Here is an 18,705-nt window from a genome sequence, read left to right as displayed (position 1 = left end):
CGCAGTGGTTGAGAGTCCGCCTGCCGATGCAGGGGATACGGCTTCGTGCCCTGGTCTGGGAAGATCCCACGTGCCTCGGAGCGGCTAGCCCGTGAGCCATGGCCGCTGAGCCTCCGCGTCTGGAGCCTGTGCTCCGCAGAAGGGGAGACCACAACAGTGAGAGGCCCGCGTACCGCAAAAAAAATAATAAAAAAATAAAAGTGTCCCATAACTTGTGAAATATTTAAAATTTTAGTAGGTTACTAGAATCTTGGATTAGTGAGCAGGAAACTCAGTAATAGACCAAGAGGTTGTATTACTTAAGAGAAACTTTTTAAACTGCAATTTTTTTCTTTATGTTTACAAAACCAACTACAAGGCAGTATTGCCTTTCCTTTCCAAAGATCGTGTTTTGTCAGATGGCTCTGGGTTGGTCATAACCTTAGGTTGGTTGTGTTGGTAATAGCAAAATATAAAGTTGGAGCAATTAAACACCCTTGACTTTCTGTTTTAGAGCTCCCTCCCTACATTTTCAGTTGACTTATTTAGATTTGGTAATCTGTGGGCAAATGTCCAAGTGTCTCCTCAAGGAATGTGCATCATTTTAAGTTATTAGACAGAATAGTGTGTGATGCATACATGTGGCTTCGCTGCCCAGGCACAGCTACTTAAGTCATATTTATTAACATCCTTTCTCAGACGTAAAAATCTGTCTTAAAAGAGAGACAACAAGCTATCAAGTAATGATTTATATGTTAATGTGGTTGCTTGGTTTACTATCTAACTACTTCTATTAGACTGTACCTTTTATGAGGGAAGGGACATTGTTTCTTTTGCTCCAGGCTGTATCTCCCTGTACATGGATTGATACTCAACATATACAGGTGCTCAGTAAATATTTACTGAATGAATAAATGAATGAGGAATGAAGGGATATTTGTCTTAAATCAACTTCACTAAAATAAGGTGTTTCTTTTCATTTCAGTCTTACAAATTTTTTTTTTTTCATTTAAAGTTTGAAAGTCTGATATTAGAATGTTCAAAAGTAAAGTGATTATTTTTCATATTTGCAGGACTATCTCAAGCAGGTGCTGGACATTGATCTTCATGCCCAGATCCATTTTGGCAGGGTTTTTATGAAACCAGGGTATGAAAATTATCTTGTTATCTAATATATGGGGTTGGTTTGGCTTGCTTTGACTAACAAAGTTTTTAAATGCTTTCTTTTTACATTTTCTATTATGGATTATTTATTCTAATAAAAAAATATTATAGTATTAGAGTTCTCTGAACAAGTGTATATCCTACCTGAAATGGGAATTCATCTTCTTTATAAATCACTGGGTCTGGTTTAAACAAAGCAAAGCAACTTTCCAAACCTTTTCTCCCTTTAATTTCCAATTTCTAGTTCCTTCCTTCTTTTTTTCTGCTTCTTTCTCTCACTTATAACATTTCAGTATGAAAATTCTCAAACATACACAAATGCAGGGAGTACAATGAAACCCCCATATACCCATCGCCCAACTTCAGTAACTATTTTTCTGTAATTGTTTTATCAATCCTCTTCTTCACCTTTTTGGGGGGGCAGAGGGCTGGATTGTTTTAAAGCAAGTTCTAGACATGTCATTTTAGTGTACATCTCAAATATTAATAACAACAGCAGTACTTTCTTACATAATCACAATGGTATTATCTCAAACAGAATAAATAAGAATACCTCAGTATCATCTAATACCGTGATCGTATTTGAAAATTCTCCCAAATGTCAAGGAAAAGTATGCCTTCTTACATATGTTTTGTATGAATTAGGATTCAAGTCAGGTCTACTCACTGTATTTGGTTAAGTTTCTATTAAACAGGAACATTTACCAACCACCGCCCCCCTTTTTTGGCATGCCACTACTTGTTGAAGCAACTGAATCTTTTGTCCTAGTTTTGTCCTAGTGAATGGATTTGGCTGATTGCTTCCTTGTGGTGGCATTTAATTTGTTCCTGTCTCTCTCCAGTATATTCTGTACATCGGAAGTTAGATCTAAAGGTTTGAGTAGACTCAGATTCAATTTTTTTTTTTTTGTAAGAATACTTCATGAATAGTGTTTCATACTGCTTCTTACTACCTCCCAAGAGGAAAGAAAAGTAACCACATACCTAGATCTTGCGTAGCTCCTAAAAACTAATAGCTCCCTCAGGAAGGGCTAATGGAGGTTCTGTAATCCATTGTAAATCCTCAAAGAATGCAAACATTGGTGTTGATAAAATATGTGTGGCCATGTCTTTAAACAACAGCCTGCCTGTTGAAACCCCTGCTCCTCTATAAACCTGTGGTATGTAAACATTATAAAAACACTGTTGAAAGCCCTCAGTGTGTGGGTGAGCATTCCAGCACACCTCCATGCTGTCAGGGACAACAGTAATGATGCTTTAGTTCAGGGTCATACTCTGATGGGTGCTCATGTGAACCCTAACAGAAAGTAGAGGTGGGACTTACCAGTTGTTACAAGTGAGCCATGGGAACTAGCAGCAAATTCCAGAAACCTTTTTTAAGTGTCAAGCCAGCCCTCCTAATCTCCCTGATTTATTGGATACCTTGTGTCAGTTCTAAGGCAGAGATCAGGCTTTACATTTAAGTATGAAGTTAAGATTGTCCCTAAAGCCTTCTCCACAATGTAATAGAATTTAGAATTCTTGGCATTATATTTCTGTAGTTGCTCTGATATGCTGCCACTGACAAGGCCCTTTTACTATTGAAGGTGTTGGATTGGGATCATTCTTATTAAGAATATCTTGTCTTAAGCAAATATTATTATGCTATGAGTACACAGGCTTTTTTTTACTCTGTCCCCATGGGCAGTACTAATTTGATTAGAATACAGAGGACATCCCAAAAGTATGTCAGTGTACTTCTCACTAATCTCAAAAATTGAATTGATTATTCCTTTGCAGTGAGAAAGAAGCTGACATTACTTACCCTCACCTCTAGAGGAGAAATATTTATATAATATCTATTATTTAAATTATCTATTATTTAAATTAATCTCAGCACCCATGATGTATAATTTTGGTACTCATTTTATTTTTAGTCTATTATTTACCACTTACTTCAGCTGTAGGACTTCTGTGACTTCGGTTATTGTATAAAAGCTGTTACATTCTGATCTCAAGAGGAAAAATGAACAATAGGTGTTGAGTTTCAAGGAAATGACTTTCCAGATCCTAAACAAAAACTTCACAGTCTAGCAATAAAACACTCATGATAGCAGCGCACATAACAAAATGTTTTATTGTAATGGAACCTTTTTAAAATGAGTACCTTCAGAGAAATCACAGTAGCTGTCTGCAAGGTTCAAAAGATGATTTAAATTGGTTTTAAATACAGTAGAAGGAATGTGTTATGCATTCCCTCCTCAATCTTATTATGTGTGTTAGTTTGCTATTTAAAAAAAATGGTGTAGAAGTTTAAATGGGCTTCCTTTAATTGTCCAGAATTTTATACTTGTCTGAAGAGAAGAAGAATTTAAAGGTAATTGCTACTTAATAGTAGAATAAGAAGAAATATAAAAAGCTCAAAAACAATTTAGCTTTGCTCTTCCCACATACAGTACGTTCAGAATGCAATTAACCTCTTTCCTTTTAGACACGGAGATACTCAAAAAGCATTTGGAATATTATCAACCAGATCTACGAATCACAGTTTTTATGGATCATCTACAGTGAGCATAGCTGTTGTCGAAAATGTATCTTGGAAATTATTTTCATCACACAGTAACAGTCATTGCCAAATAACCTATCTATAAATGGATATGACATTCTAATCTCAGTTTTCTAAAACACAGCAAAGAATCAGGAAGTAAGCAAAAAAAGGCCTCAGAGTAGCCAAGAATAGATGTTACAAAGTCCATGTAATAACACTTCACAGTGCACCCTATGAGAGGCTTATCTAATTATGAGCCATAAAGTTAGAAAAACCTTGGTTCCAATCTTAGTATCTGAGTAATTTTGGCCAAATTGCTTAATCTCTCTGAGTCTCATTTTCCTCATCTGTAAAATGGGATGACAATTGTCACCTCATGGGATTATTGTAAGAATTAAATGAAATAATGGATATAATGCTTAGATGTTTCTTTAAAAATAGTAACTTCTATTATTACTATTATTATTATCATTCCAACAATATAACTATTACTACTGCTCTCTGGTTCCCAAACCAAAGGCCAGCTTTAAGGGTCAAGATGATGGCAGTCTAGCATTAAGGGGACCTACAGAAAAAAAAACTAGGGGAAAAAAACAGAAACAAGAACTATAGAAACACTGCCACGTGTACTGTTATGTTATGGTTTAATACCCCTGTGACCCAAAATCTCTGTATCATAGCAGAGTAGAATCAATTCATAATGATGGCTGTAATTCATCAAAAATATTAATGTTCATCATATTATTGCAAAAGGTAATGAGTGAGTGATCCTTTCTTCTTTCAACCAACGAGCAAAAATAGTAAAAAGAAAAACAATTTGGGTGCTTAAAAGGGTAATTTTTCAGCTACTTTTAAATTTCAGCATTCCCTAAGAATTTTGCATCACTCAAGATTCATTAATATAATAAAAATTTTAGCTGAAATTCTATATTAAGGGTAGTCAATAGAAAAAAATCACTATTATTAACCACCTGCCCTCTTCACACTCACACCCCTCTGCATACCCCCATGATGAGGGTTCATGTCAGACTTTTGAGGAAGTATAATTTGATAATATTCTTAAATTACTATTGCTTTAATTTTGTTCTAGTCATGGTATTTTATTTATTTTGACATTTCAAAACATTCCCTTCATAGGAGGGAAGCTTATATGTTTATTGCTGAGTATAGTCTTAAAGGGCTGAGAAATACTCATCTTGAACAATAGGTAGTTATCTGATAGACGTGTATTACCAGGTAGTCTTCAGATAAAAAGAATGATTGTTATTCTCCAGCAGAAAAAAAAACGTATAGACATTGTTAACTAGAGGGGTGGAGAAACTCCAGGATTTGGCATATGCTTCTACGGCACTGGCAAGAAGGAAAAAAATGTAAACTACAGAAAACCAGGAAGTTTGGTTACTTGAAAACAGAAGATGCTAAAAAAGAATTAATTTAAATGCTCTCGAAACACTTCAGGTTATAAAGATTTAAAGGAGAGTCAACAGAAAAGAACTTTCACACAATAGGTGACCTGTATGAAGAACCATGTAACAAGAAAACTGCAGTATTTAACTTACTACTCAGGTTGCTTAGCAGTCACTAACAAACAACCTCTACTTTTCCTCTAGCCTGCCAACGACATTTGCAACTTTGGATATTGATGGTGTAAGAAAAATAATCTTTGCACTACCAGGTAAGAATAATTGAAATAGTTTCTTTTGCTTTTTCTGGAAAAATGACCAAAATCTTTTTGTTTCCCAGGTGACCAGTCCCCTATCAGAGCGCATGATTTGGAATCTGAAACACCTGGGTTCAAATCCCAGCTTTTCATACTGTATGACCTTGGACAAATCACATAACCTCTCTGAAGCTGTTTCTTCATCTATAAAATGGGGCTAATTAGGGTTGGTGTGAAAGTCAAATTAGTATCTTTCAAAGCACATTTCAGACCCTAAGATGATAATCAGGAGTTAAGTGTCACTACGTCTTTCTAGGGCACCTGCTTTTCCTTACAGGAAATTGGTCAAAGTTAGCAGTATGATTACCTCTCACAACTAGAGTATTATGCTCAAGGGGCCAAAGGGCCTTAAATCGCCCATGGAAATACTAGAACAAAAAAGTACAAAGCTGCCTTTGGTTCTCACCAGATTTGGACTGGTTGGGGAGAGCAGCAACACAGGAGGGGCTGCAAATACTGATGCTTCTCAGCCAAATCCCAGGCATCATCAGTCTGACCACATCATTATCCCCACCCTCTCCCACGTGAGCAGAAACTCACATGTTCAGATTATAGAAAAAGCAAAGTGGTTCAGTTTACAATTTTTGGACTTCGGCTGTGCATTTAAAGCCAGGTTTTAAAGCCATTACTAATCTTGATAAATTCTAAAGCAGTTTAGAAGTTTTGTGTATCTACTTATTTTTTTCAATTTTAAAAATTATCCTCTGATCTGTAGCAGTGTCCCATTCTCTATTTTTTGGCATAGATTCCTTTAGAAAATAACCTACTTATTCCTTTCAGATGTACAAGTCTGGTGGCTTTGGGATATTTACCTGCTTTTTTATATTAAGTAAAGGTCAAAATAGAGATAGAAAGAAAAGAAGGCAGGCAGAAAATTTTAGAACTTTAAAAACATGTTTAAAGCCCCTATCTGTAAGCATAAAAGAGAGTATGTTTCTCTCATATAGGAAATGTTAAGAGCGAGGTCATGTAAATAAAGTTTTAGTCTTCAAACGATTTCTGTGGTACAGAACTCCTTAGGGCCTTTAATACATCCCTAGATACTCTGAAGACCATTATATAGAGAAATGAAATCATCTTCCTAGCTTCATTTTGACTAGAAGAGACTGTTTTTGTTGTCTACAGAAGATATGACTTGACCTACAAAGTATGTTATAGTGGGAGCCTATTTTGCCTTTACTAAGTGTTGTTGATCTGCCAAAGAAGTTATAATTAAATAGCCTATTTTCAAATTGCTGCTTTATTTTGAGATTTTCACTGCTCAGCCTGAAAGTACCAAAAGAGGGCAGCAACAATTCACATGTTCAGATTGTAGAACCAGCAAAGTGGTTCTTTTTATAAGAATTTGAGAACTCAGAATTGGATTTTTGGTTTCTTAAGGTCCTTGCAATTAAAGCCATTACTAATCTTGATAAGTTCTAATGCAGTTGAAAAGTTATGTGTTATCTACTTTTTCTTTTTTTTAACTTTTTAAAATTACTATAGTAACATGTGTTCACTGTAAAAACATTAGGAAACACGGATAAGCATTAAGAAATGTTATCCAAAATCTCCCTCCCCCTGAAATAACCACTATTTGCAATTTTCTTGGTGTTGATTTTTCCAGTCCCTTTTCTTATATAGAGCAATTCATATTTTATAGAGTAATTTTATAAAACAGTAGCATTACAAGAATACTGTAATCATTGTTGAGCAATAGCTTTCTTACTTATTTTTCTTTTATTTTTCCTTTTTTTGCTTTTCCAGAAAAATTTCCATCTGTTCATATTTTGAGGCAAGAGGAAAGCAATTGATTCTCATTAAGAGTCTGCTGTCCTGTGGGACAATTCACTTTTTCTATTGAAATAATCAATGTCATTCATCACAACTTTTTTTAACAACTTAAAAAAAATCTATTCTTAACTGCTTTTGTGGGTAGAAGAAAATTAAAGGTATGCTTTTAGCTAGTAATAGGCTAAACTGACCATTACTTTTATTTTGATGATGAAATTAGCAGCACAAAGCCAGGCCAAGGTAACCTAAAATATAATAAGCATTCCCTACCCCCTCTCTCTCTATATATATACATACTCACATACCACTGTATAAAAGTATTAGTAAAATTTGAATTTTAGAACCAAAAGGAATATTAAGAATCATATAATCCAAACCTTTCATTTTGTGGATGAGTAACGTTAGACCCAGAAAGGTTTGGAACTCTTGCCTGGGTCGCATGGCTTGGTTAGTTAACAATACCACACAAGAAGCGAAATCTGTTATTCTCAGCTCAGTCGTTTTTTTCATAGGCCACCATACCTCTCTTTGAAGTGCGTGACACACCCAGATTTCTTCTTGGAGAGGTACAGTTGAATTCCTCAAATTTTTCTTATAACTGCAAAAAAACTTGGTGTTTGTATTAATCTGCTCAGGCTGCCATAACAGAATGTCACAGACTGGGTGGCTTAAACAACAGAAATTTATTTTCTCACAGTTCTGAAGACTGAAAGTCTAAGATCAAGGTGCCAGCAAGGTCGGTTTCTGTTACAATCTTTCTTCCTTGCTTGCAGATGGCCACCTTCTCTCAGTGTCTTCACGTGGCCTTTCTTCTGTGTATACACACTCGTGTTTCTTCCTCTTTTTATAAGGACACCAGTCCTATTGGATTAGGGCCTCACCCTTACAACCTCATTTAATTTTGGTTACCTCTTTAGAGGTCCTTTCTCCAAATACAGCCACATTGGGGGTTAAGACTTCAACATATGAATTTGAGGGGAACATAATTCCGTTCCTAAGAGTATTCGCCTTCAAGTCCTTCACGTCTTAAATCATTGTTGTTTTTTTTTTAGTTTAAAGAAATTTTTGGTTAGAGGGGATTATGGATAAATTTCTTTATTCTTATCCTACTTGCTAATTTTCTTTTGCACTGAGCATGTACTACTATGGTAATTTTAGAACATTTTAAAAATAGCAAGTGCAAACTCATTACTAAAGGCTTTCAATGCACGGCTCTCAGGAAAACAGATATAAATGGTGCCAAACAGCTTCTGTGCATCAGAAGTCTCTGCGTTTCACTGCTAGATCCAAATATTTACACCCTCTGTGGCATTTGGTCAACTACAGCTCTATTCTGGCATCCTTTTGGATTCAAGGTGATTCAGAAGAGGAATGCTAGTGGTTAGTCATTTCACTCTCTATGATACCTGAAGGTATAGACAGTCATAATTATATGGCAAATTTTTATGTGTGTACTATAAATAACTGCTTGGTTGACTTTCAGGGAATCCTGTGTCAGCCGTGGTCACCTGCAATCTCTTTGTTGTGCCTGCACTGAGAAAGATGCAAGGCATCTTGGATCCTCGGCCAACCATCATCAAAGCCAGGGTAATGTTTTCTAATGACCGGAAACCAAAATTGAAGCCTAATAACAAATTAGGATATGATTTTTTAACTGCCCAAAACAAACGTCTAGAATTTTATATTAGTTTTGAGGAAAAATGTGGTTATAGTCCCCTCTTCATGATAGAAAACAGAGGGAAAGGAGTCCCGTTTATTCCCTTCCCACATTATTCCATGACTCCTAAAGTGAATAATTTTCTCCAGCTAGAAGTCCATTTAGGAGTGGATATGTAATGACAAAATGGTCAATAGAATACTAAACTAATACTAAACCTATATGGAAGGAGGGACAAGAATTTCCCCTATGTAAACTTAGAGAGAACAGCAATTTAGCTGATCACTTTTTCTGTGACCCCGCTGATAAATTTTAAACAGTTCAGAAAAAGACAATTAAAGGACAAGAAAGAGACTCTAGTGAAGCAGAAGAAAAGGGAGACCATATTGTTTGGAAAAAGGACCACTAAGGCTGAGGAATTATACCTGCAGTAAAAATCACTCCGAAATTAGAGTCCCCTTCTCCACCAACACTAACTTCAGTTTGCTTTACTACTACTAGTAAACTAATTATGTAACACAGTTTCTATGTAATAACTAATGAACAATTTTCCTGGCAATTTAAACTATAATACTAAATCAGTACTTTTCTTTCTTTTAAGCTTTACTAAGGTATAATTGATATACACAAATTGCACATATTTAATGTAGACATTTTGATGAATTTGGACATATGCAAACACCTGTGATACCGTCATCACAATGAAGGTACTAAACATATCCATCACCTCCAAACATTTCTTTGTGTTCTTTGATTTGTTTGTTTATTTCATGCTAAGAACATTTAATGTGAGAACTATCCTCTTAAAGTGTTTTAAAGTGCACAATACCACATTGGTAACTATAGGTAATATGTTGTACAGCAGATTCTTTAAAATGTATTCACCTTGCATAACAGAAACTTTATATCCATTGAGCAACAATTTCCCTTCCCTCCTCCCCTCAGCCCCTGACAACCACCATGCTATTCTCTGCCTCTGTGAGTGACTATTTTAGATACTTCCTATAAGTGGAATCATGCAGTATTTTTGTAACTGGCTTATTTCACTTAGCATCGTGTCCTCTAGGTTTATCCATGTTGCCTCATGGAAAACAGTATGGAGGTTACTCAGAAATTAAAAGTAGAACTACTGTATGATCCAGCAATCTCACTTCTGGGTATATGTCCAAAAGAATTGAAATCAGGATCTCAAACAGATATTTGCACCCCGGTGTTCATTATAGCATAATTCACTATGCAAAGATAAGAAAACAACCCAAATTTCCAACAACAGATGAATGGATAGGGAAAATGAAGTGTATGTGTACAATGGAGCATTATTCAGCTTTAAAAAAGGTCAGTCATTGAACATCAAAAGGTATAATTGGATACCTGTTATATGAGAATATAATGGCCTATGGATTGATTAAAAAACAGATATTGAAAATGATAGAACTGTCTATGATTTATAAGAAATATAAACCAGTTTTATTATTATTCAGAGATGAAAAATATAACTAGGTTATAGAAACTTTGGAAAAATTAACTTAAAACTGATCCGCACCAACAGGTGTAAGAATTTTTAAAGTTACTTGATAAATTTTAGATGATTTATAAGGCAGATGAGCTCAAGCGCCTCTGTGTTGGACTAATGAAATCAGTGCCTCATAACTTCTCTAGTACTTTTACTGAGCATGTGTAAAGCTCCTTTAACCACTCTTTGGAAGTTTTGACCAGATTTGAGCAGAGTCCGGGCCCTAGGTACCAACCAGGGCCTGGAGCATGTCACGTGGGACCTCCACTCTAATAGAATCCCCTCTGGTCATCTGTTTTCTCACAAACTCTCTTCTCCAATCTGTGCAGCTTAGTCCAGCCTCTTCCCTGAGTCTCCTGGAGCTTTCACCTTCCCCTCATTACCACCATCAAACCTTCCCAAGACTTTCAGGTCTTTGGCAATCGTCTAAAAGTCTTCTCTCCCTCACCTCTTATCATCAGTTGCTTTATTTTCATAATTCTAAATAACTTTATTTCTGCTTCAGCAACTCAATACACATATCCTTTTTAATACCATGAAGTGCTCCATCTCAAAAATCACCAACTCTGGTATACAGTTTAGGAACAATGGCAAGTTACCTACCCGTAGATATAAAAGAATTTAAACACTCCTATAACACCTTCCCTTCTCCCTTTCCATAAGTCCCTTCTGGCTTTACCCCTTTCCTCATCCAACCTAAATCCTGTGGTGTATCACTTCAGTGTTTTTCTAACACCCTCAAATTTTTTTTGCCTCTTCTTCCATGAACTGTAGTAACTCTAAGAATCCACAAACTTAGATCAATCCTCCCTTTTTTGTCCTTCAGTTTTATTCCCAGGGCACTGAGTACAACTAGAGAAGAGAGTACAGCTGTTCAAGTTATCCCTTCCAATTTACAAACCTCAGCAGGGGCCCAAATTCCCCTTGATGATCCTTTTATATCCCGTGGATCAGCTTTTTCCATTCCTTACTGCAGTCTTCCAAATCTTCACCATTCTCCTAAAGCGCCCTCCACCATCCACATCCCCTGTGTTTTATAGCCAAATAAGCTGGTTTGAATGATGGCTCCAATGTTTAATGGTTTCTCTTCTAATCCTGCCTCCTTTTAAATCCCTTTTCTAACTCTAATCATGTCAGCATCTCCAATTAAAATTCTTCAATGCTTCCCATGACCGCAGGGTTAAATCCAGACTGCTCAAGTGCGCACAGGAGGCCCTCCATCCCAAGGCCTGTTTTCCCTTCCAGCTTCATCTGCTTCCCATCCTGCACTCTGACCATACCAAGCTTTTTTCTGCCTCCAGAACGGACGTGAGATCTCCTTCCTAGGAGGTTCTCTCCTAATCACCCCCATCTCTTTTCTCAGCTTGGAAAATTCCTTAGTCATAAGACTCAGGCATCATGCCCTCTGTGAAGCCTTTCTCAGTGTCCCTAAGAAGGGTTGATTATTTACTTCTTTGTGCCCTATTACACTGTGTTTGCAATTAATTATTTACTGTATTAGATAATTCTTTGAGGTCACTTCTCTAAAAGATGGACAGGACAAAGAGGAAGGAAAAAAATATTCTCCCCTTTTTTTTAAGTAACAAATTTTGTTTTTAGAGCACATTTAGGTCCATAACAAAATTAACTGGAAACTACAGAGAGTTCCAGTATTACTCCTCCTCCCCACCCCATCCTTACACACACAACCTTCCCAGCTGTTGACGTCCTGCACCACAGTGGTACATTTGTTACAATCAATGAACCTACAGTGACACATCATTATCACCCAAAGTCCATAGTTTACATTAGGGTTTACTTTCAGTGTTGTGTATTCTAGGGGTCTTGACAAATGTACAGTTACATGTATCTACCATTGTATATCGTACAGTTTCACAACCCTAAAAACTCTCTGTGCTCTGCCTATTCGTTCCTCCCTCCCTGCTCACCCTTGATCTTTTTACTGTTTTGCCTTTTCCAGAATGTCATATTGTTGGAATCATACAGTATGTTACCTTTTCAGATTGTCTTCTTTCACTTATTAATATGCGTTTTTTCCTCCGTGTCTTTTCACGGCTAGATAGTTCATTTCTTTTTAGCAAGGAATAATATTCCATTCTCTGGATATACCACCGTTTATCCATTCACCTACTGAAGGGTATCTTGGTTGCTTCCAAATTTGGGCAATTATGAATAAATCTGCTATAAACATTTGTGTGCAGGTTTTTGTATGAACATAAACTTTCAGTTCACTTGGGTAAATACCAAGGACTGTGATTGCTGGACTGTATGATAAGAATATATTTCGTTTTGTAAGAAACTGCCAAAATGTCTTCCAAAGTAGCTCTACCGTTTTGCATTCCCACCGTAGTGAATAAGAGTCCCTTTTCTTCCACATTCTCAGTAGGATTTGGTGTGGCCAGTGTTTTGGATTTTTGGTCTTTCTAGTAAGTATCTAGTGATATCTCGTTGTTGTTTTAATTTGCAATTTCCTAATGACTTATGATGTTGAACATTTTTTCATATGCTTACTTCTCATGTGTATATCTTCTTTGGTAAGGTGCTCAATTCTTTTGCCCAGTTTTTAACTGGGTTGTTCATCTTCTTATTATTGAGTTTTAAGAATTGTTTGTATATTTTGGATAACAGACCCTTATCAGGTGTGTTTTTTACAATTATTTTCTCCCCGTCTGTGGCTTATCAGCTCATTTCATTCACCTTTCTTTTTTTTTTTTTCTCATTCTCTCTCTTAGACATTCACATGTAGAGCATACCATATAATACTATACCAAATGATACAATTTTATCTCTTGAGTGACTACTGTGTGCCAGCAAAATATTCAAAGGAAACAGAGGACTCCTAGTCCACAGCTCACTGCCCAGTTTTGAAAGAGTAGAAGAAATCGGCAGAAGTGAAACATCCACCATTTGCAGTGTTTTTCCACCAAAATATTGATATATGTGTATGTTTACTCATGGTACATCATTCTTATAAGCACTGAAGCTTATAGTAAATAGGTGCTTTCTTAAACTAACTGATGTAATATACCAGAACTATAGTGTCAGTGTAACTAAATATATTGGTGAATAAAGTATTCTGCATTTCAGCAAAATACCATAAAAATCTAATTAGCTTCATCTCTTGCTACAAAGGGAACAGCTGTTTGTGAGGCTGTGAAAAAATTTCATTCACTTTAATTTGATGCAATTGATTCTTGTTTATTAAATTAACAAATATTTTCCTTTAAAACAAACAACCCCATTTTGTAGATGAACAAACAGGTATGGGAAAGCAAAATAAGTTGCCAATACAGCACATCGGTTAGCAGTAAAACTGGGAGTAGAACCTAGGTGCCAGTATCTTCCCAGTATAGTATTTGCTCCACTGTACTTCCATGAGCCATTCAGTGCCATTGCTGGGGAAAAACCTTAAACACTTAGCAAATGACACAGCCACATGAATAGCTCTTGTGGTTTAGTACTGGAGAACACACACACTCAGGTTGAAAGACAGATTTTTGTCCTCAGGTAAGCACAGAATAATTTAGGAGCAATGGCAAGTTACCCCCCAGTAGATATGAAATAGGGTATAAACATAAGTAATATCATGTGAAAGAGCAGAGTGTGACTTAATCAAGGAGAAGCACCCTAGAATTGAATTTTATTCTGGATTCCAGATAAAAAGCATAATTAGAATGTTTTAATATTCTAATTAGATTATTAGAATATTTTAAAACAAAGTAACCAGAATGGATTAGAGATAAACTCACTTCAATAAAAATTTCCAGGTCAAGTTTTAACTATATCATTTAATCTAAGCAATATCTGTTTTAGTTGAGTAAAGGATTTCTAGACCATTTTAAGATAGAGTAACTTAAATGATTATTATGCTAATGGAAAATGTTAATTTTCATGCATTGGAATGAGTCTTGTTTTCACTAACATTGAACTAATCTTTGATGGGCTATAGATCATAATTATGTACTGTATAAACTTGTTCAAGTTATACCTTTTAGGCACCTGCTACCAACACATTGTCACCTTGATCAGATTTCAGGATGAATTTAATGACATAGATAAAAAAAAAAAAACAGTGGCTCCAGGTTGAAGGTTGATTGGTCATTCTGTATAATGTGTGTGAACAGAAATTGGCTATGTTACAAAGATATGAAAGATGCCATTCCATAGCAAAGACTCATTCAGAGGAATTCTTTTAGTGCCAGTGATGTGACCAAACCAAAGTGGTATAACTTTTATGAGACTACTTTTATTTGCTTTAATGAGATTGTTTATCAGTATTGGGACTGATATAATCAGTCCTGATTACAGGATAATCTGATAATCAAGAGAAAAGAAAGTAACTATCCCTTTTGATTAATCTCTAAAATATACAAATACCTCATGCAACTCAATATCAAAAAAACAAACAACTCAATCAAAAAATAGGCAGAGGAGTTAAATAGACATTTCTCCAATGAAGACATATAGATGGCCAGGGGGCACATGAAAAGATGCTCAATATCACTCATTATTAGAGAAGCGCAAATCAAAACTATAATGAGATAGTCAGAATGGCCATCATCAAAAAATCTACCAACAATAACTGCTGGAGAGGGTATGGAGAAAAGGGAACCCTCCTACACTGTTGGTGGGAATGTAAACTGGTACAGCTACTACGGAGAACTGTATGGAGATTCCCTAAAAAACTGAAAATAGAGCTACCATATGATCCAGCAATCCCACTCCTGGGCATATATCCAGAGAAAACCATAATTTGAAAAGATACATGCACCACAGTGTTCATTTCAGCACTATTTACAATAGCCAGGACATGGAAGCAACCTAAATGTCCATCAACAGAAGAATGGACAAAGAAGATGTGGTACATATATACAATGGAATAATACTCAGCCATAAAAAAGAATGAAATCATGCCATTTGCAGCAACATGGATGGACCTAGAGATCGTCATACTGAGTGAAGTAAGTCAGACAAAGACAAATATCATAGGATATCACTTATATGTGGAATCTTAAAAAAGGGTACAAATGAACTTATCTACAAAACAGAAATAGAGTTACAGATATAGAAAACAAACTTAGGGTTACCTGGGGGTAAGGGGGGAGGTGAGGAAGGATAAATTGGAAGATTGGGATTGACCTATAGACACTGTTGTAAAATAGATAACTAATAAGGACCTACTCTATAGCACAGGGAACTCTACTCAGTACTCTGTAATGGCCTATATGGGAAAAGAATCTAAAAAAGAGTGGATATATGTATATGTATACCTGATTCACTTTACTGTACACCTCAAACCAATAAAACATTGTCAATCAACTATACTCCAATAAAAATTTTAAAAAGAAAATATCCCTTTCATATTAAAGATAAGTGTATGAATGAGTCGCTGAATTAGCACCTCAGTAAATCTTTACTGGATGGATGGATGGATGGATGGATGGACGGACAGTTGGATGACACACCGATAAATGGATGTTGAGCTTGTATGTTTGTGTAGGTCTACCTCCTTTATTTTCAATGTTAAAACATCTGCTTTGATTTCTTAATTCATAGGTCAGAGGTAAAATTAGAATTCAAAAATAGACTTTATATTTTTCATCTGCCCTTTTTCCTACTGCGGGTACCAACTTCTTAGCCTTCTTTTCTCTTTTCACCAGAGCAACGCAACCTCTGGACTTCCTGTATTAAGAACATAAGGTGGCAGTGGTGGAGACAGCAGAATGCCAAGATATTTCCATGTCCATTGAACTCTTTGCACAACTGCCACCACCCTGTAGTTTTAAGAGATGATCAGGTGATCAAGTTTGTTTTCTTTTCCTCATTTTTCTGCAGTTATCATGTGATGTAAAACTGGATCCTCGCCCAGAATACCATCGGTGTATACTGACTTGGCATCACCAAGAACCACTACCTTGGGCACAGAGTACAGGTTAGTCATTCACACCTGCAGGTATCTCTATACACCCATCCTGTTAAAACACAAATTTATGTATAACCTCCTTCCTTGAGTATACCTAATTTTGTAATAATTGTACATTTTCCCTTTTGAAAGATTAGATGTTAACTTATTCCTAAAACAGTGTAGCATAACAGGACAAGAGTAAAAAATAAATAAATAAAGATTTTGTTATTCCATGGAGCCATATTTTCTAGATAAACATTTGAAATACAAATCTAAAATTATAGAAGATTTTTATCTGTTTGTTCAACCAGTAAGTTCTGAGCATAACTTTGATGGTAGGAAAAGGAGGGGACTGGGCTATGCCACCCATCAGTGTGAGATTAAAGCCCAATTAGAGTGTGATTCTCTGTAGCCTTTACTATACACTAGATATTGGTAAGATTTAAGGACTGAGAAATCAACGTTGATAATTCAGAGTTCTGAAGTTACCTGCTGTAGACTTTAAACTTTTATCGCCAACTTCTCTAGTCATATTTTACCTGACTTTTGATGGGATTCCAGAAAAAAATTAAACAAAGGTCCTATCAAGTGCAAACATCAGCTAGCACAGTGAGTAGGTCTCTGATGGGCTTTACCATCAGACTTGCATTCAAATTGGCCACCAACTAATTAGTAGGACCCTAGGTAAGTTATCTAACCTCTTTTGAGTCGTTGAGAATTAAATAAGGTAGTTGAGTAAAAGGTCTACCACCTTGTCTGGTACTTAGTAAATACTAAAGAAATGGTAGCCACTGCTGTTATTATCATTATTATTTTAATAGGGTTTAAAAGCCTGTCTTTTCAGACACACGTCACATTTTAGCCTGAATTGAGAAATTCTATGGTATTTTCCACAATGCTGTAAAATTTTGGTTTTGTTCTTTTAAGCAATAATTTGTAATGTTTATTTTTAAAGTTCAGTGAGAAGGTAGTAGGATACAGTAGCAAGGCCACCTGAAAAAGGTACTGGGAAGTCTGATCATCTCTCTTCCTCTTGAAGACCTGTGTTTCTGTTCATCAGCTTTTATTCTGAAAAGGACTGCAAGGGCTGCGCATGCATACACCATGACGCTGATGCTGCTGTAATGAGAGTATTTCCTCCTAGGTAATCAGATGAGCAGCCGTCTGATGAGCATGCGCAGCGCCAACGGATTATTGATGCTTCCTCCAAAGACAGAGCAGTACGTGGAGCTCCACAAGGGCGAGGTGGTGGACGTCATGGTCATCGGACGGCTATGATGGTCACCAGCGGGAGAAAGCTTTGATGCATGTCTACATACCATTGACTGTATCCTGTAATATGCAACGGCACAGCTAGTTTTTCTGATTTGGATAAAAGTTGATCTGTATGGTCAACATCTTGAACTATATTTCAAAAGAATTTAAATACCTTTTAAAGAAAAAAACACCTAAAAATAAATCTTAACAGACAACTCTATTCTGATTATATCAAAGCAAATTTTTCCTTTCTTGCAAATTGCTTTGTGTGTTCAATGCTAGGTCTGATAGCGATAGCTTTTAGTAGACAGCAGTAGGTGCCTGCAGAACTTGTGTTTTTCTCATCTTTAAAATACAACTACTTATGCTCTTAAATCAAGGCTGTCTGCTTATTTATACTAGCGTAGGCAACACTTGGATTTCCCTTCTTAGTATGCTTCATAACCGCTTTACAGAGAGCTTTTGCTTGTTCTTTATCATGTATCTCGTGTTTATGTGCACAGTGCCAAACAAAGAGTGACTGGGTGGTGGCCCTGCCCCGCCTCAAGGAGAACCATCCCCGCAGAGCGTTCGGGGGTGGGGGGGCCTCGCATCCCAGTAGCCTCATGGCACAGTACTCTTGGGCAGTAACTGGATACCTTTTATTTGAACAAACAAACTGGGGGGAAAAAATGCTTCCTTAAGTGCTGACAGCCTTTTTAACCAATACATTTAAAATTGTACAGAATAAAAAATAAAATCAAAGACTGATCTTGTACAGATATTAGTGTTACCAGCATTCATGTGGAAATCAAGAGCAAAGAAAAAACAATGTTAAACAACTCTGTACCATAACATTTTCTGTAATGATACTGAAACTTAATGAATAAAAAAAATCCTCGATCATTATTTAAAATCCAGTGTGTGTTGGCCTTGTTAATAAAAAAAGAGAAGATTGTTATGCCATTCTGTTGGGGTTCTGCCTGGATAAAAGGAATAGTTCAGATGGCTTAGCAAGGTTAAGTGGTATAAAGGAGATTTTTAAAAATATAGAGTAATCTATATTTTACTGTAGCATTGTGCAAATACAGATTAGAAAGTAGGAGAGAGCCTGTAGTTGGTCTGGTCTTTCCAGTCATAGCTGGAGAATAGCAAGCAAATTTAGAGGAAAGATAGTTGATAATTTAGAAAAAAACTACAGTTTTATTTCAGATGTCATAAAAACAAATTT

At 36.2% G+C, this 18,705-nt stretch overlaps 1 protein-coding gene across 16 annotated transcripts in view; it reads left to right on the top strand.

Moving 5' to 3' along the window:
- Positions 1-18,390, top strand: part of GPHN (gephyrin) — a 617,381-nt gene extending 598,991 nt beyond the window's left edge. For 15 of the 16 annotated variants that reach the window (XM_073800350.1, XM_073800351.1, XM_073800355.1 and 12 more), the window contains 5 exons: positions 1,053-1,126; positions 5,281-5,345; positions 8,647-8,750; positions 16,169-16,265; positions 17,383-18,390. In XM_073800350.1, the coding sequence (XP_073656451.1) occupies positions 1,053-1,126; positions 5,281-5,345; positions 8,647-8,750; positions 16,169-16,265; positions 17,383-17,516 (474 nt within the window). In that variant the 3' untranslated portion in view covers positions 17,517-18,390. Of the gene's footprint in view, positions 1-1,052; positions 1,127-5,280; positions 5,346-8,646; positions 8,751-16,168; positions 16,266-17,382 lie in introns of those variants that run through there. The other variant, XR_012329944.1, reaches the window with a different exon arrangement.
- The last annotated feature ends 315 nt before the right edge of the window (positions 18,391-18,705 follow it).

This window comes from Tursiops truncatus, chromosome 2, assembly GCF_011762595.2.
Source record: "Tursiops truncatus isolate mTurTru1 chromosome 2, mTurTru1.mat.Y, whole genome shotgun sequence".
Taxonomy (NCBI): domain Eukaryota; kingdom Metazoa; phylum Chordata; class Mammalia; order Artiodactyla; family Delphinidae; genus Tursiops; species Tursiops truncatus.
Note: the sequence above shows the minus strand (reverse complement) of the source record. Positions and strands in the feature narration are given on the sequence as shown.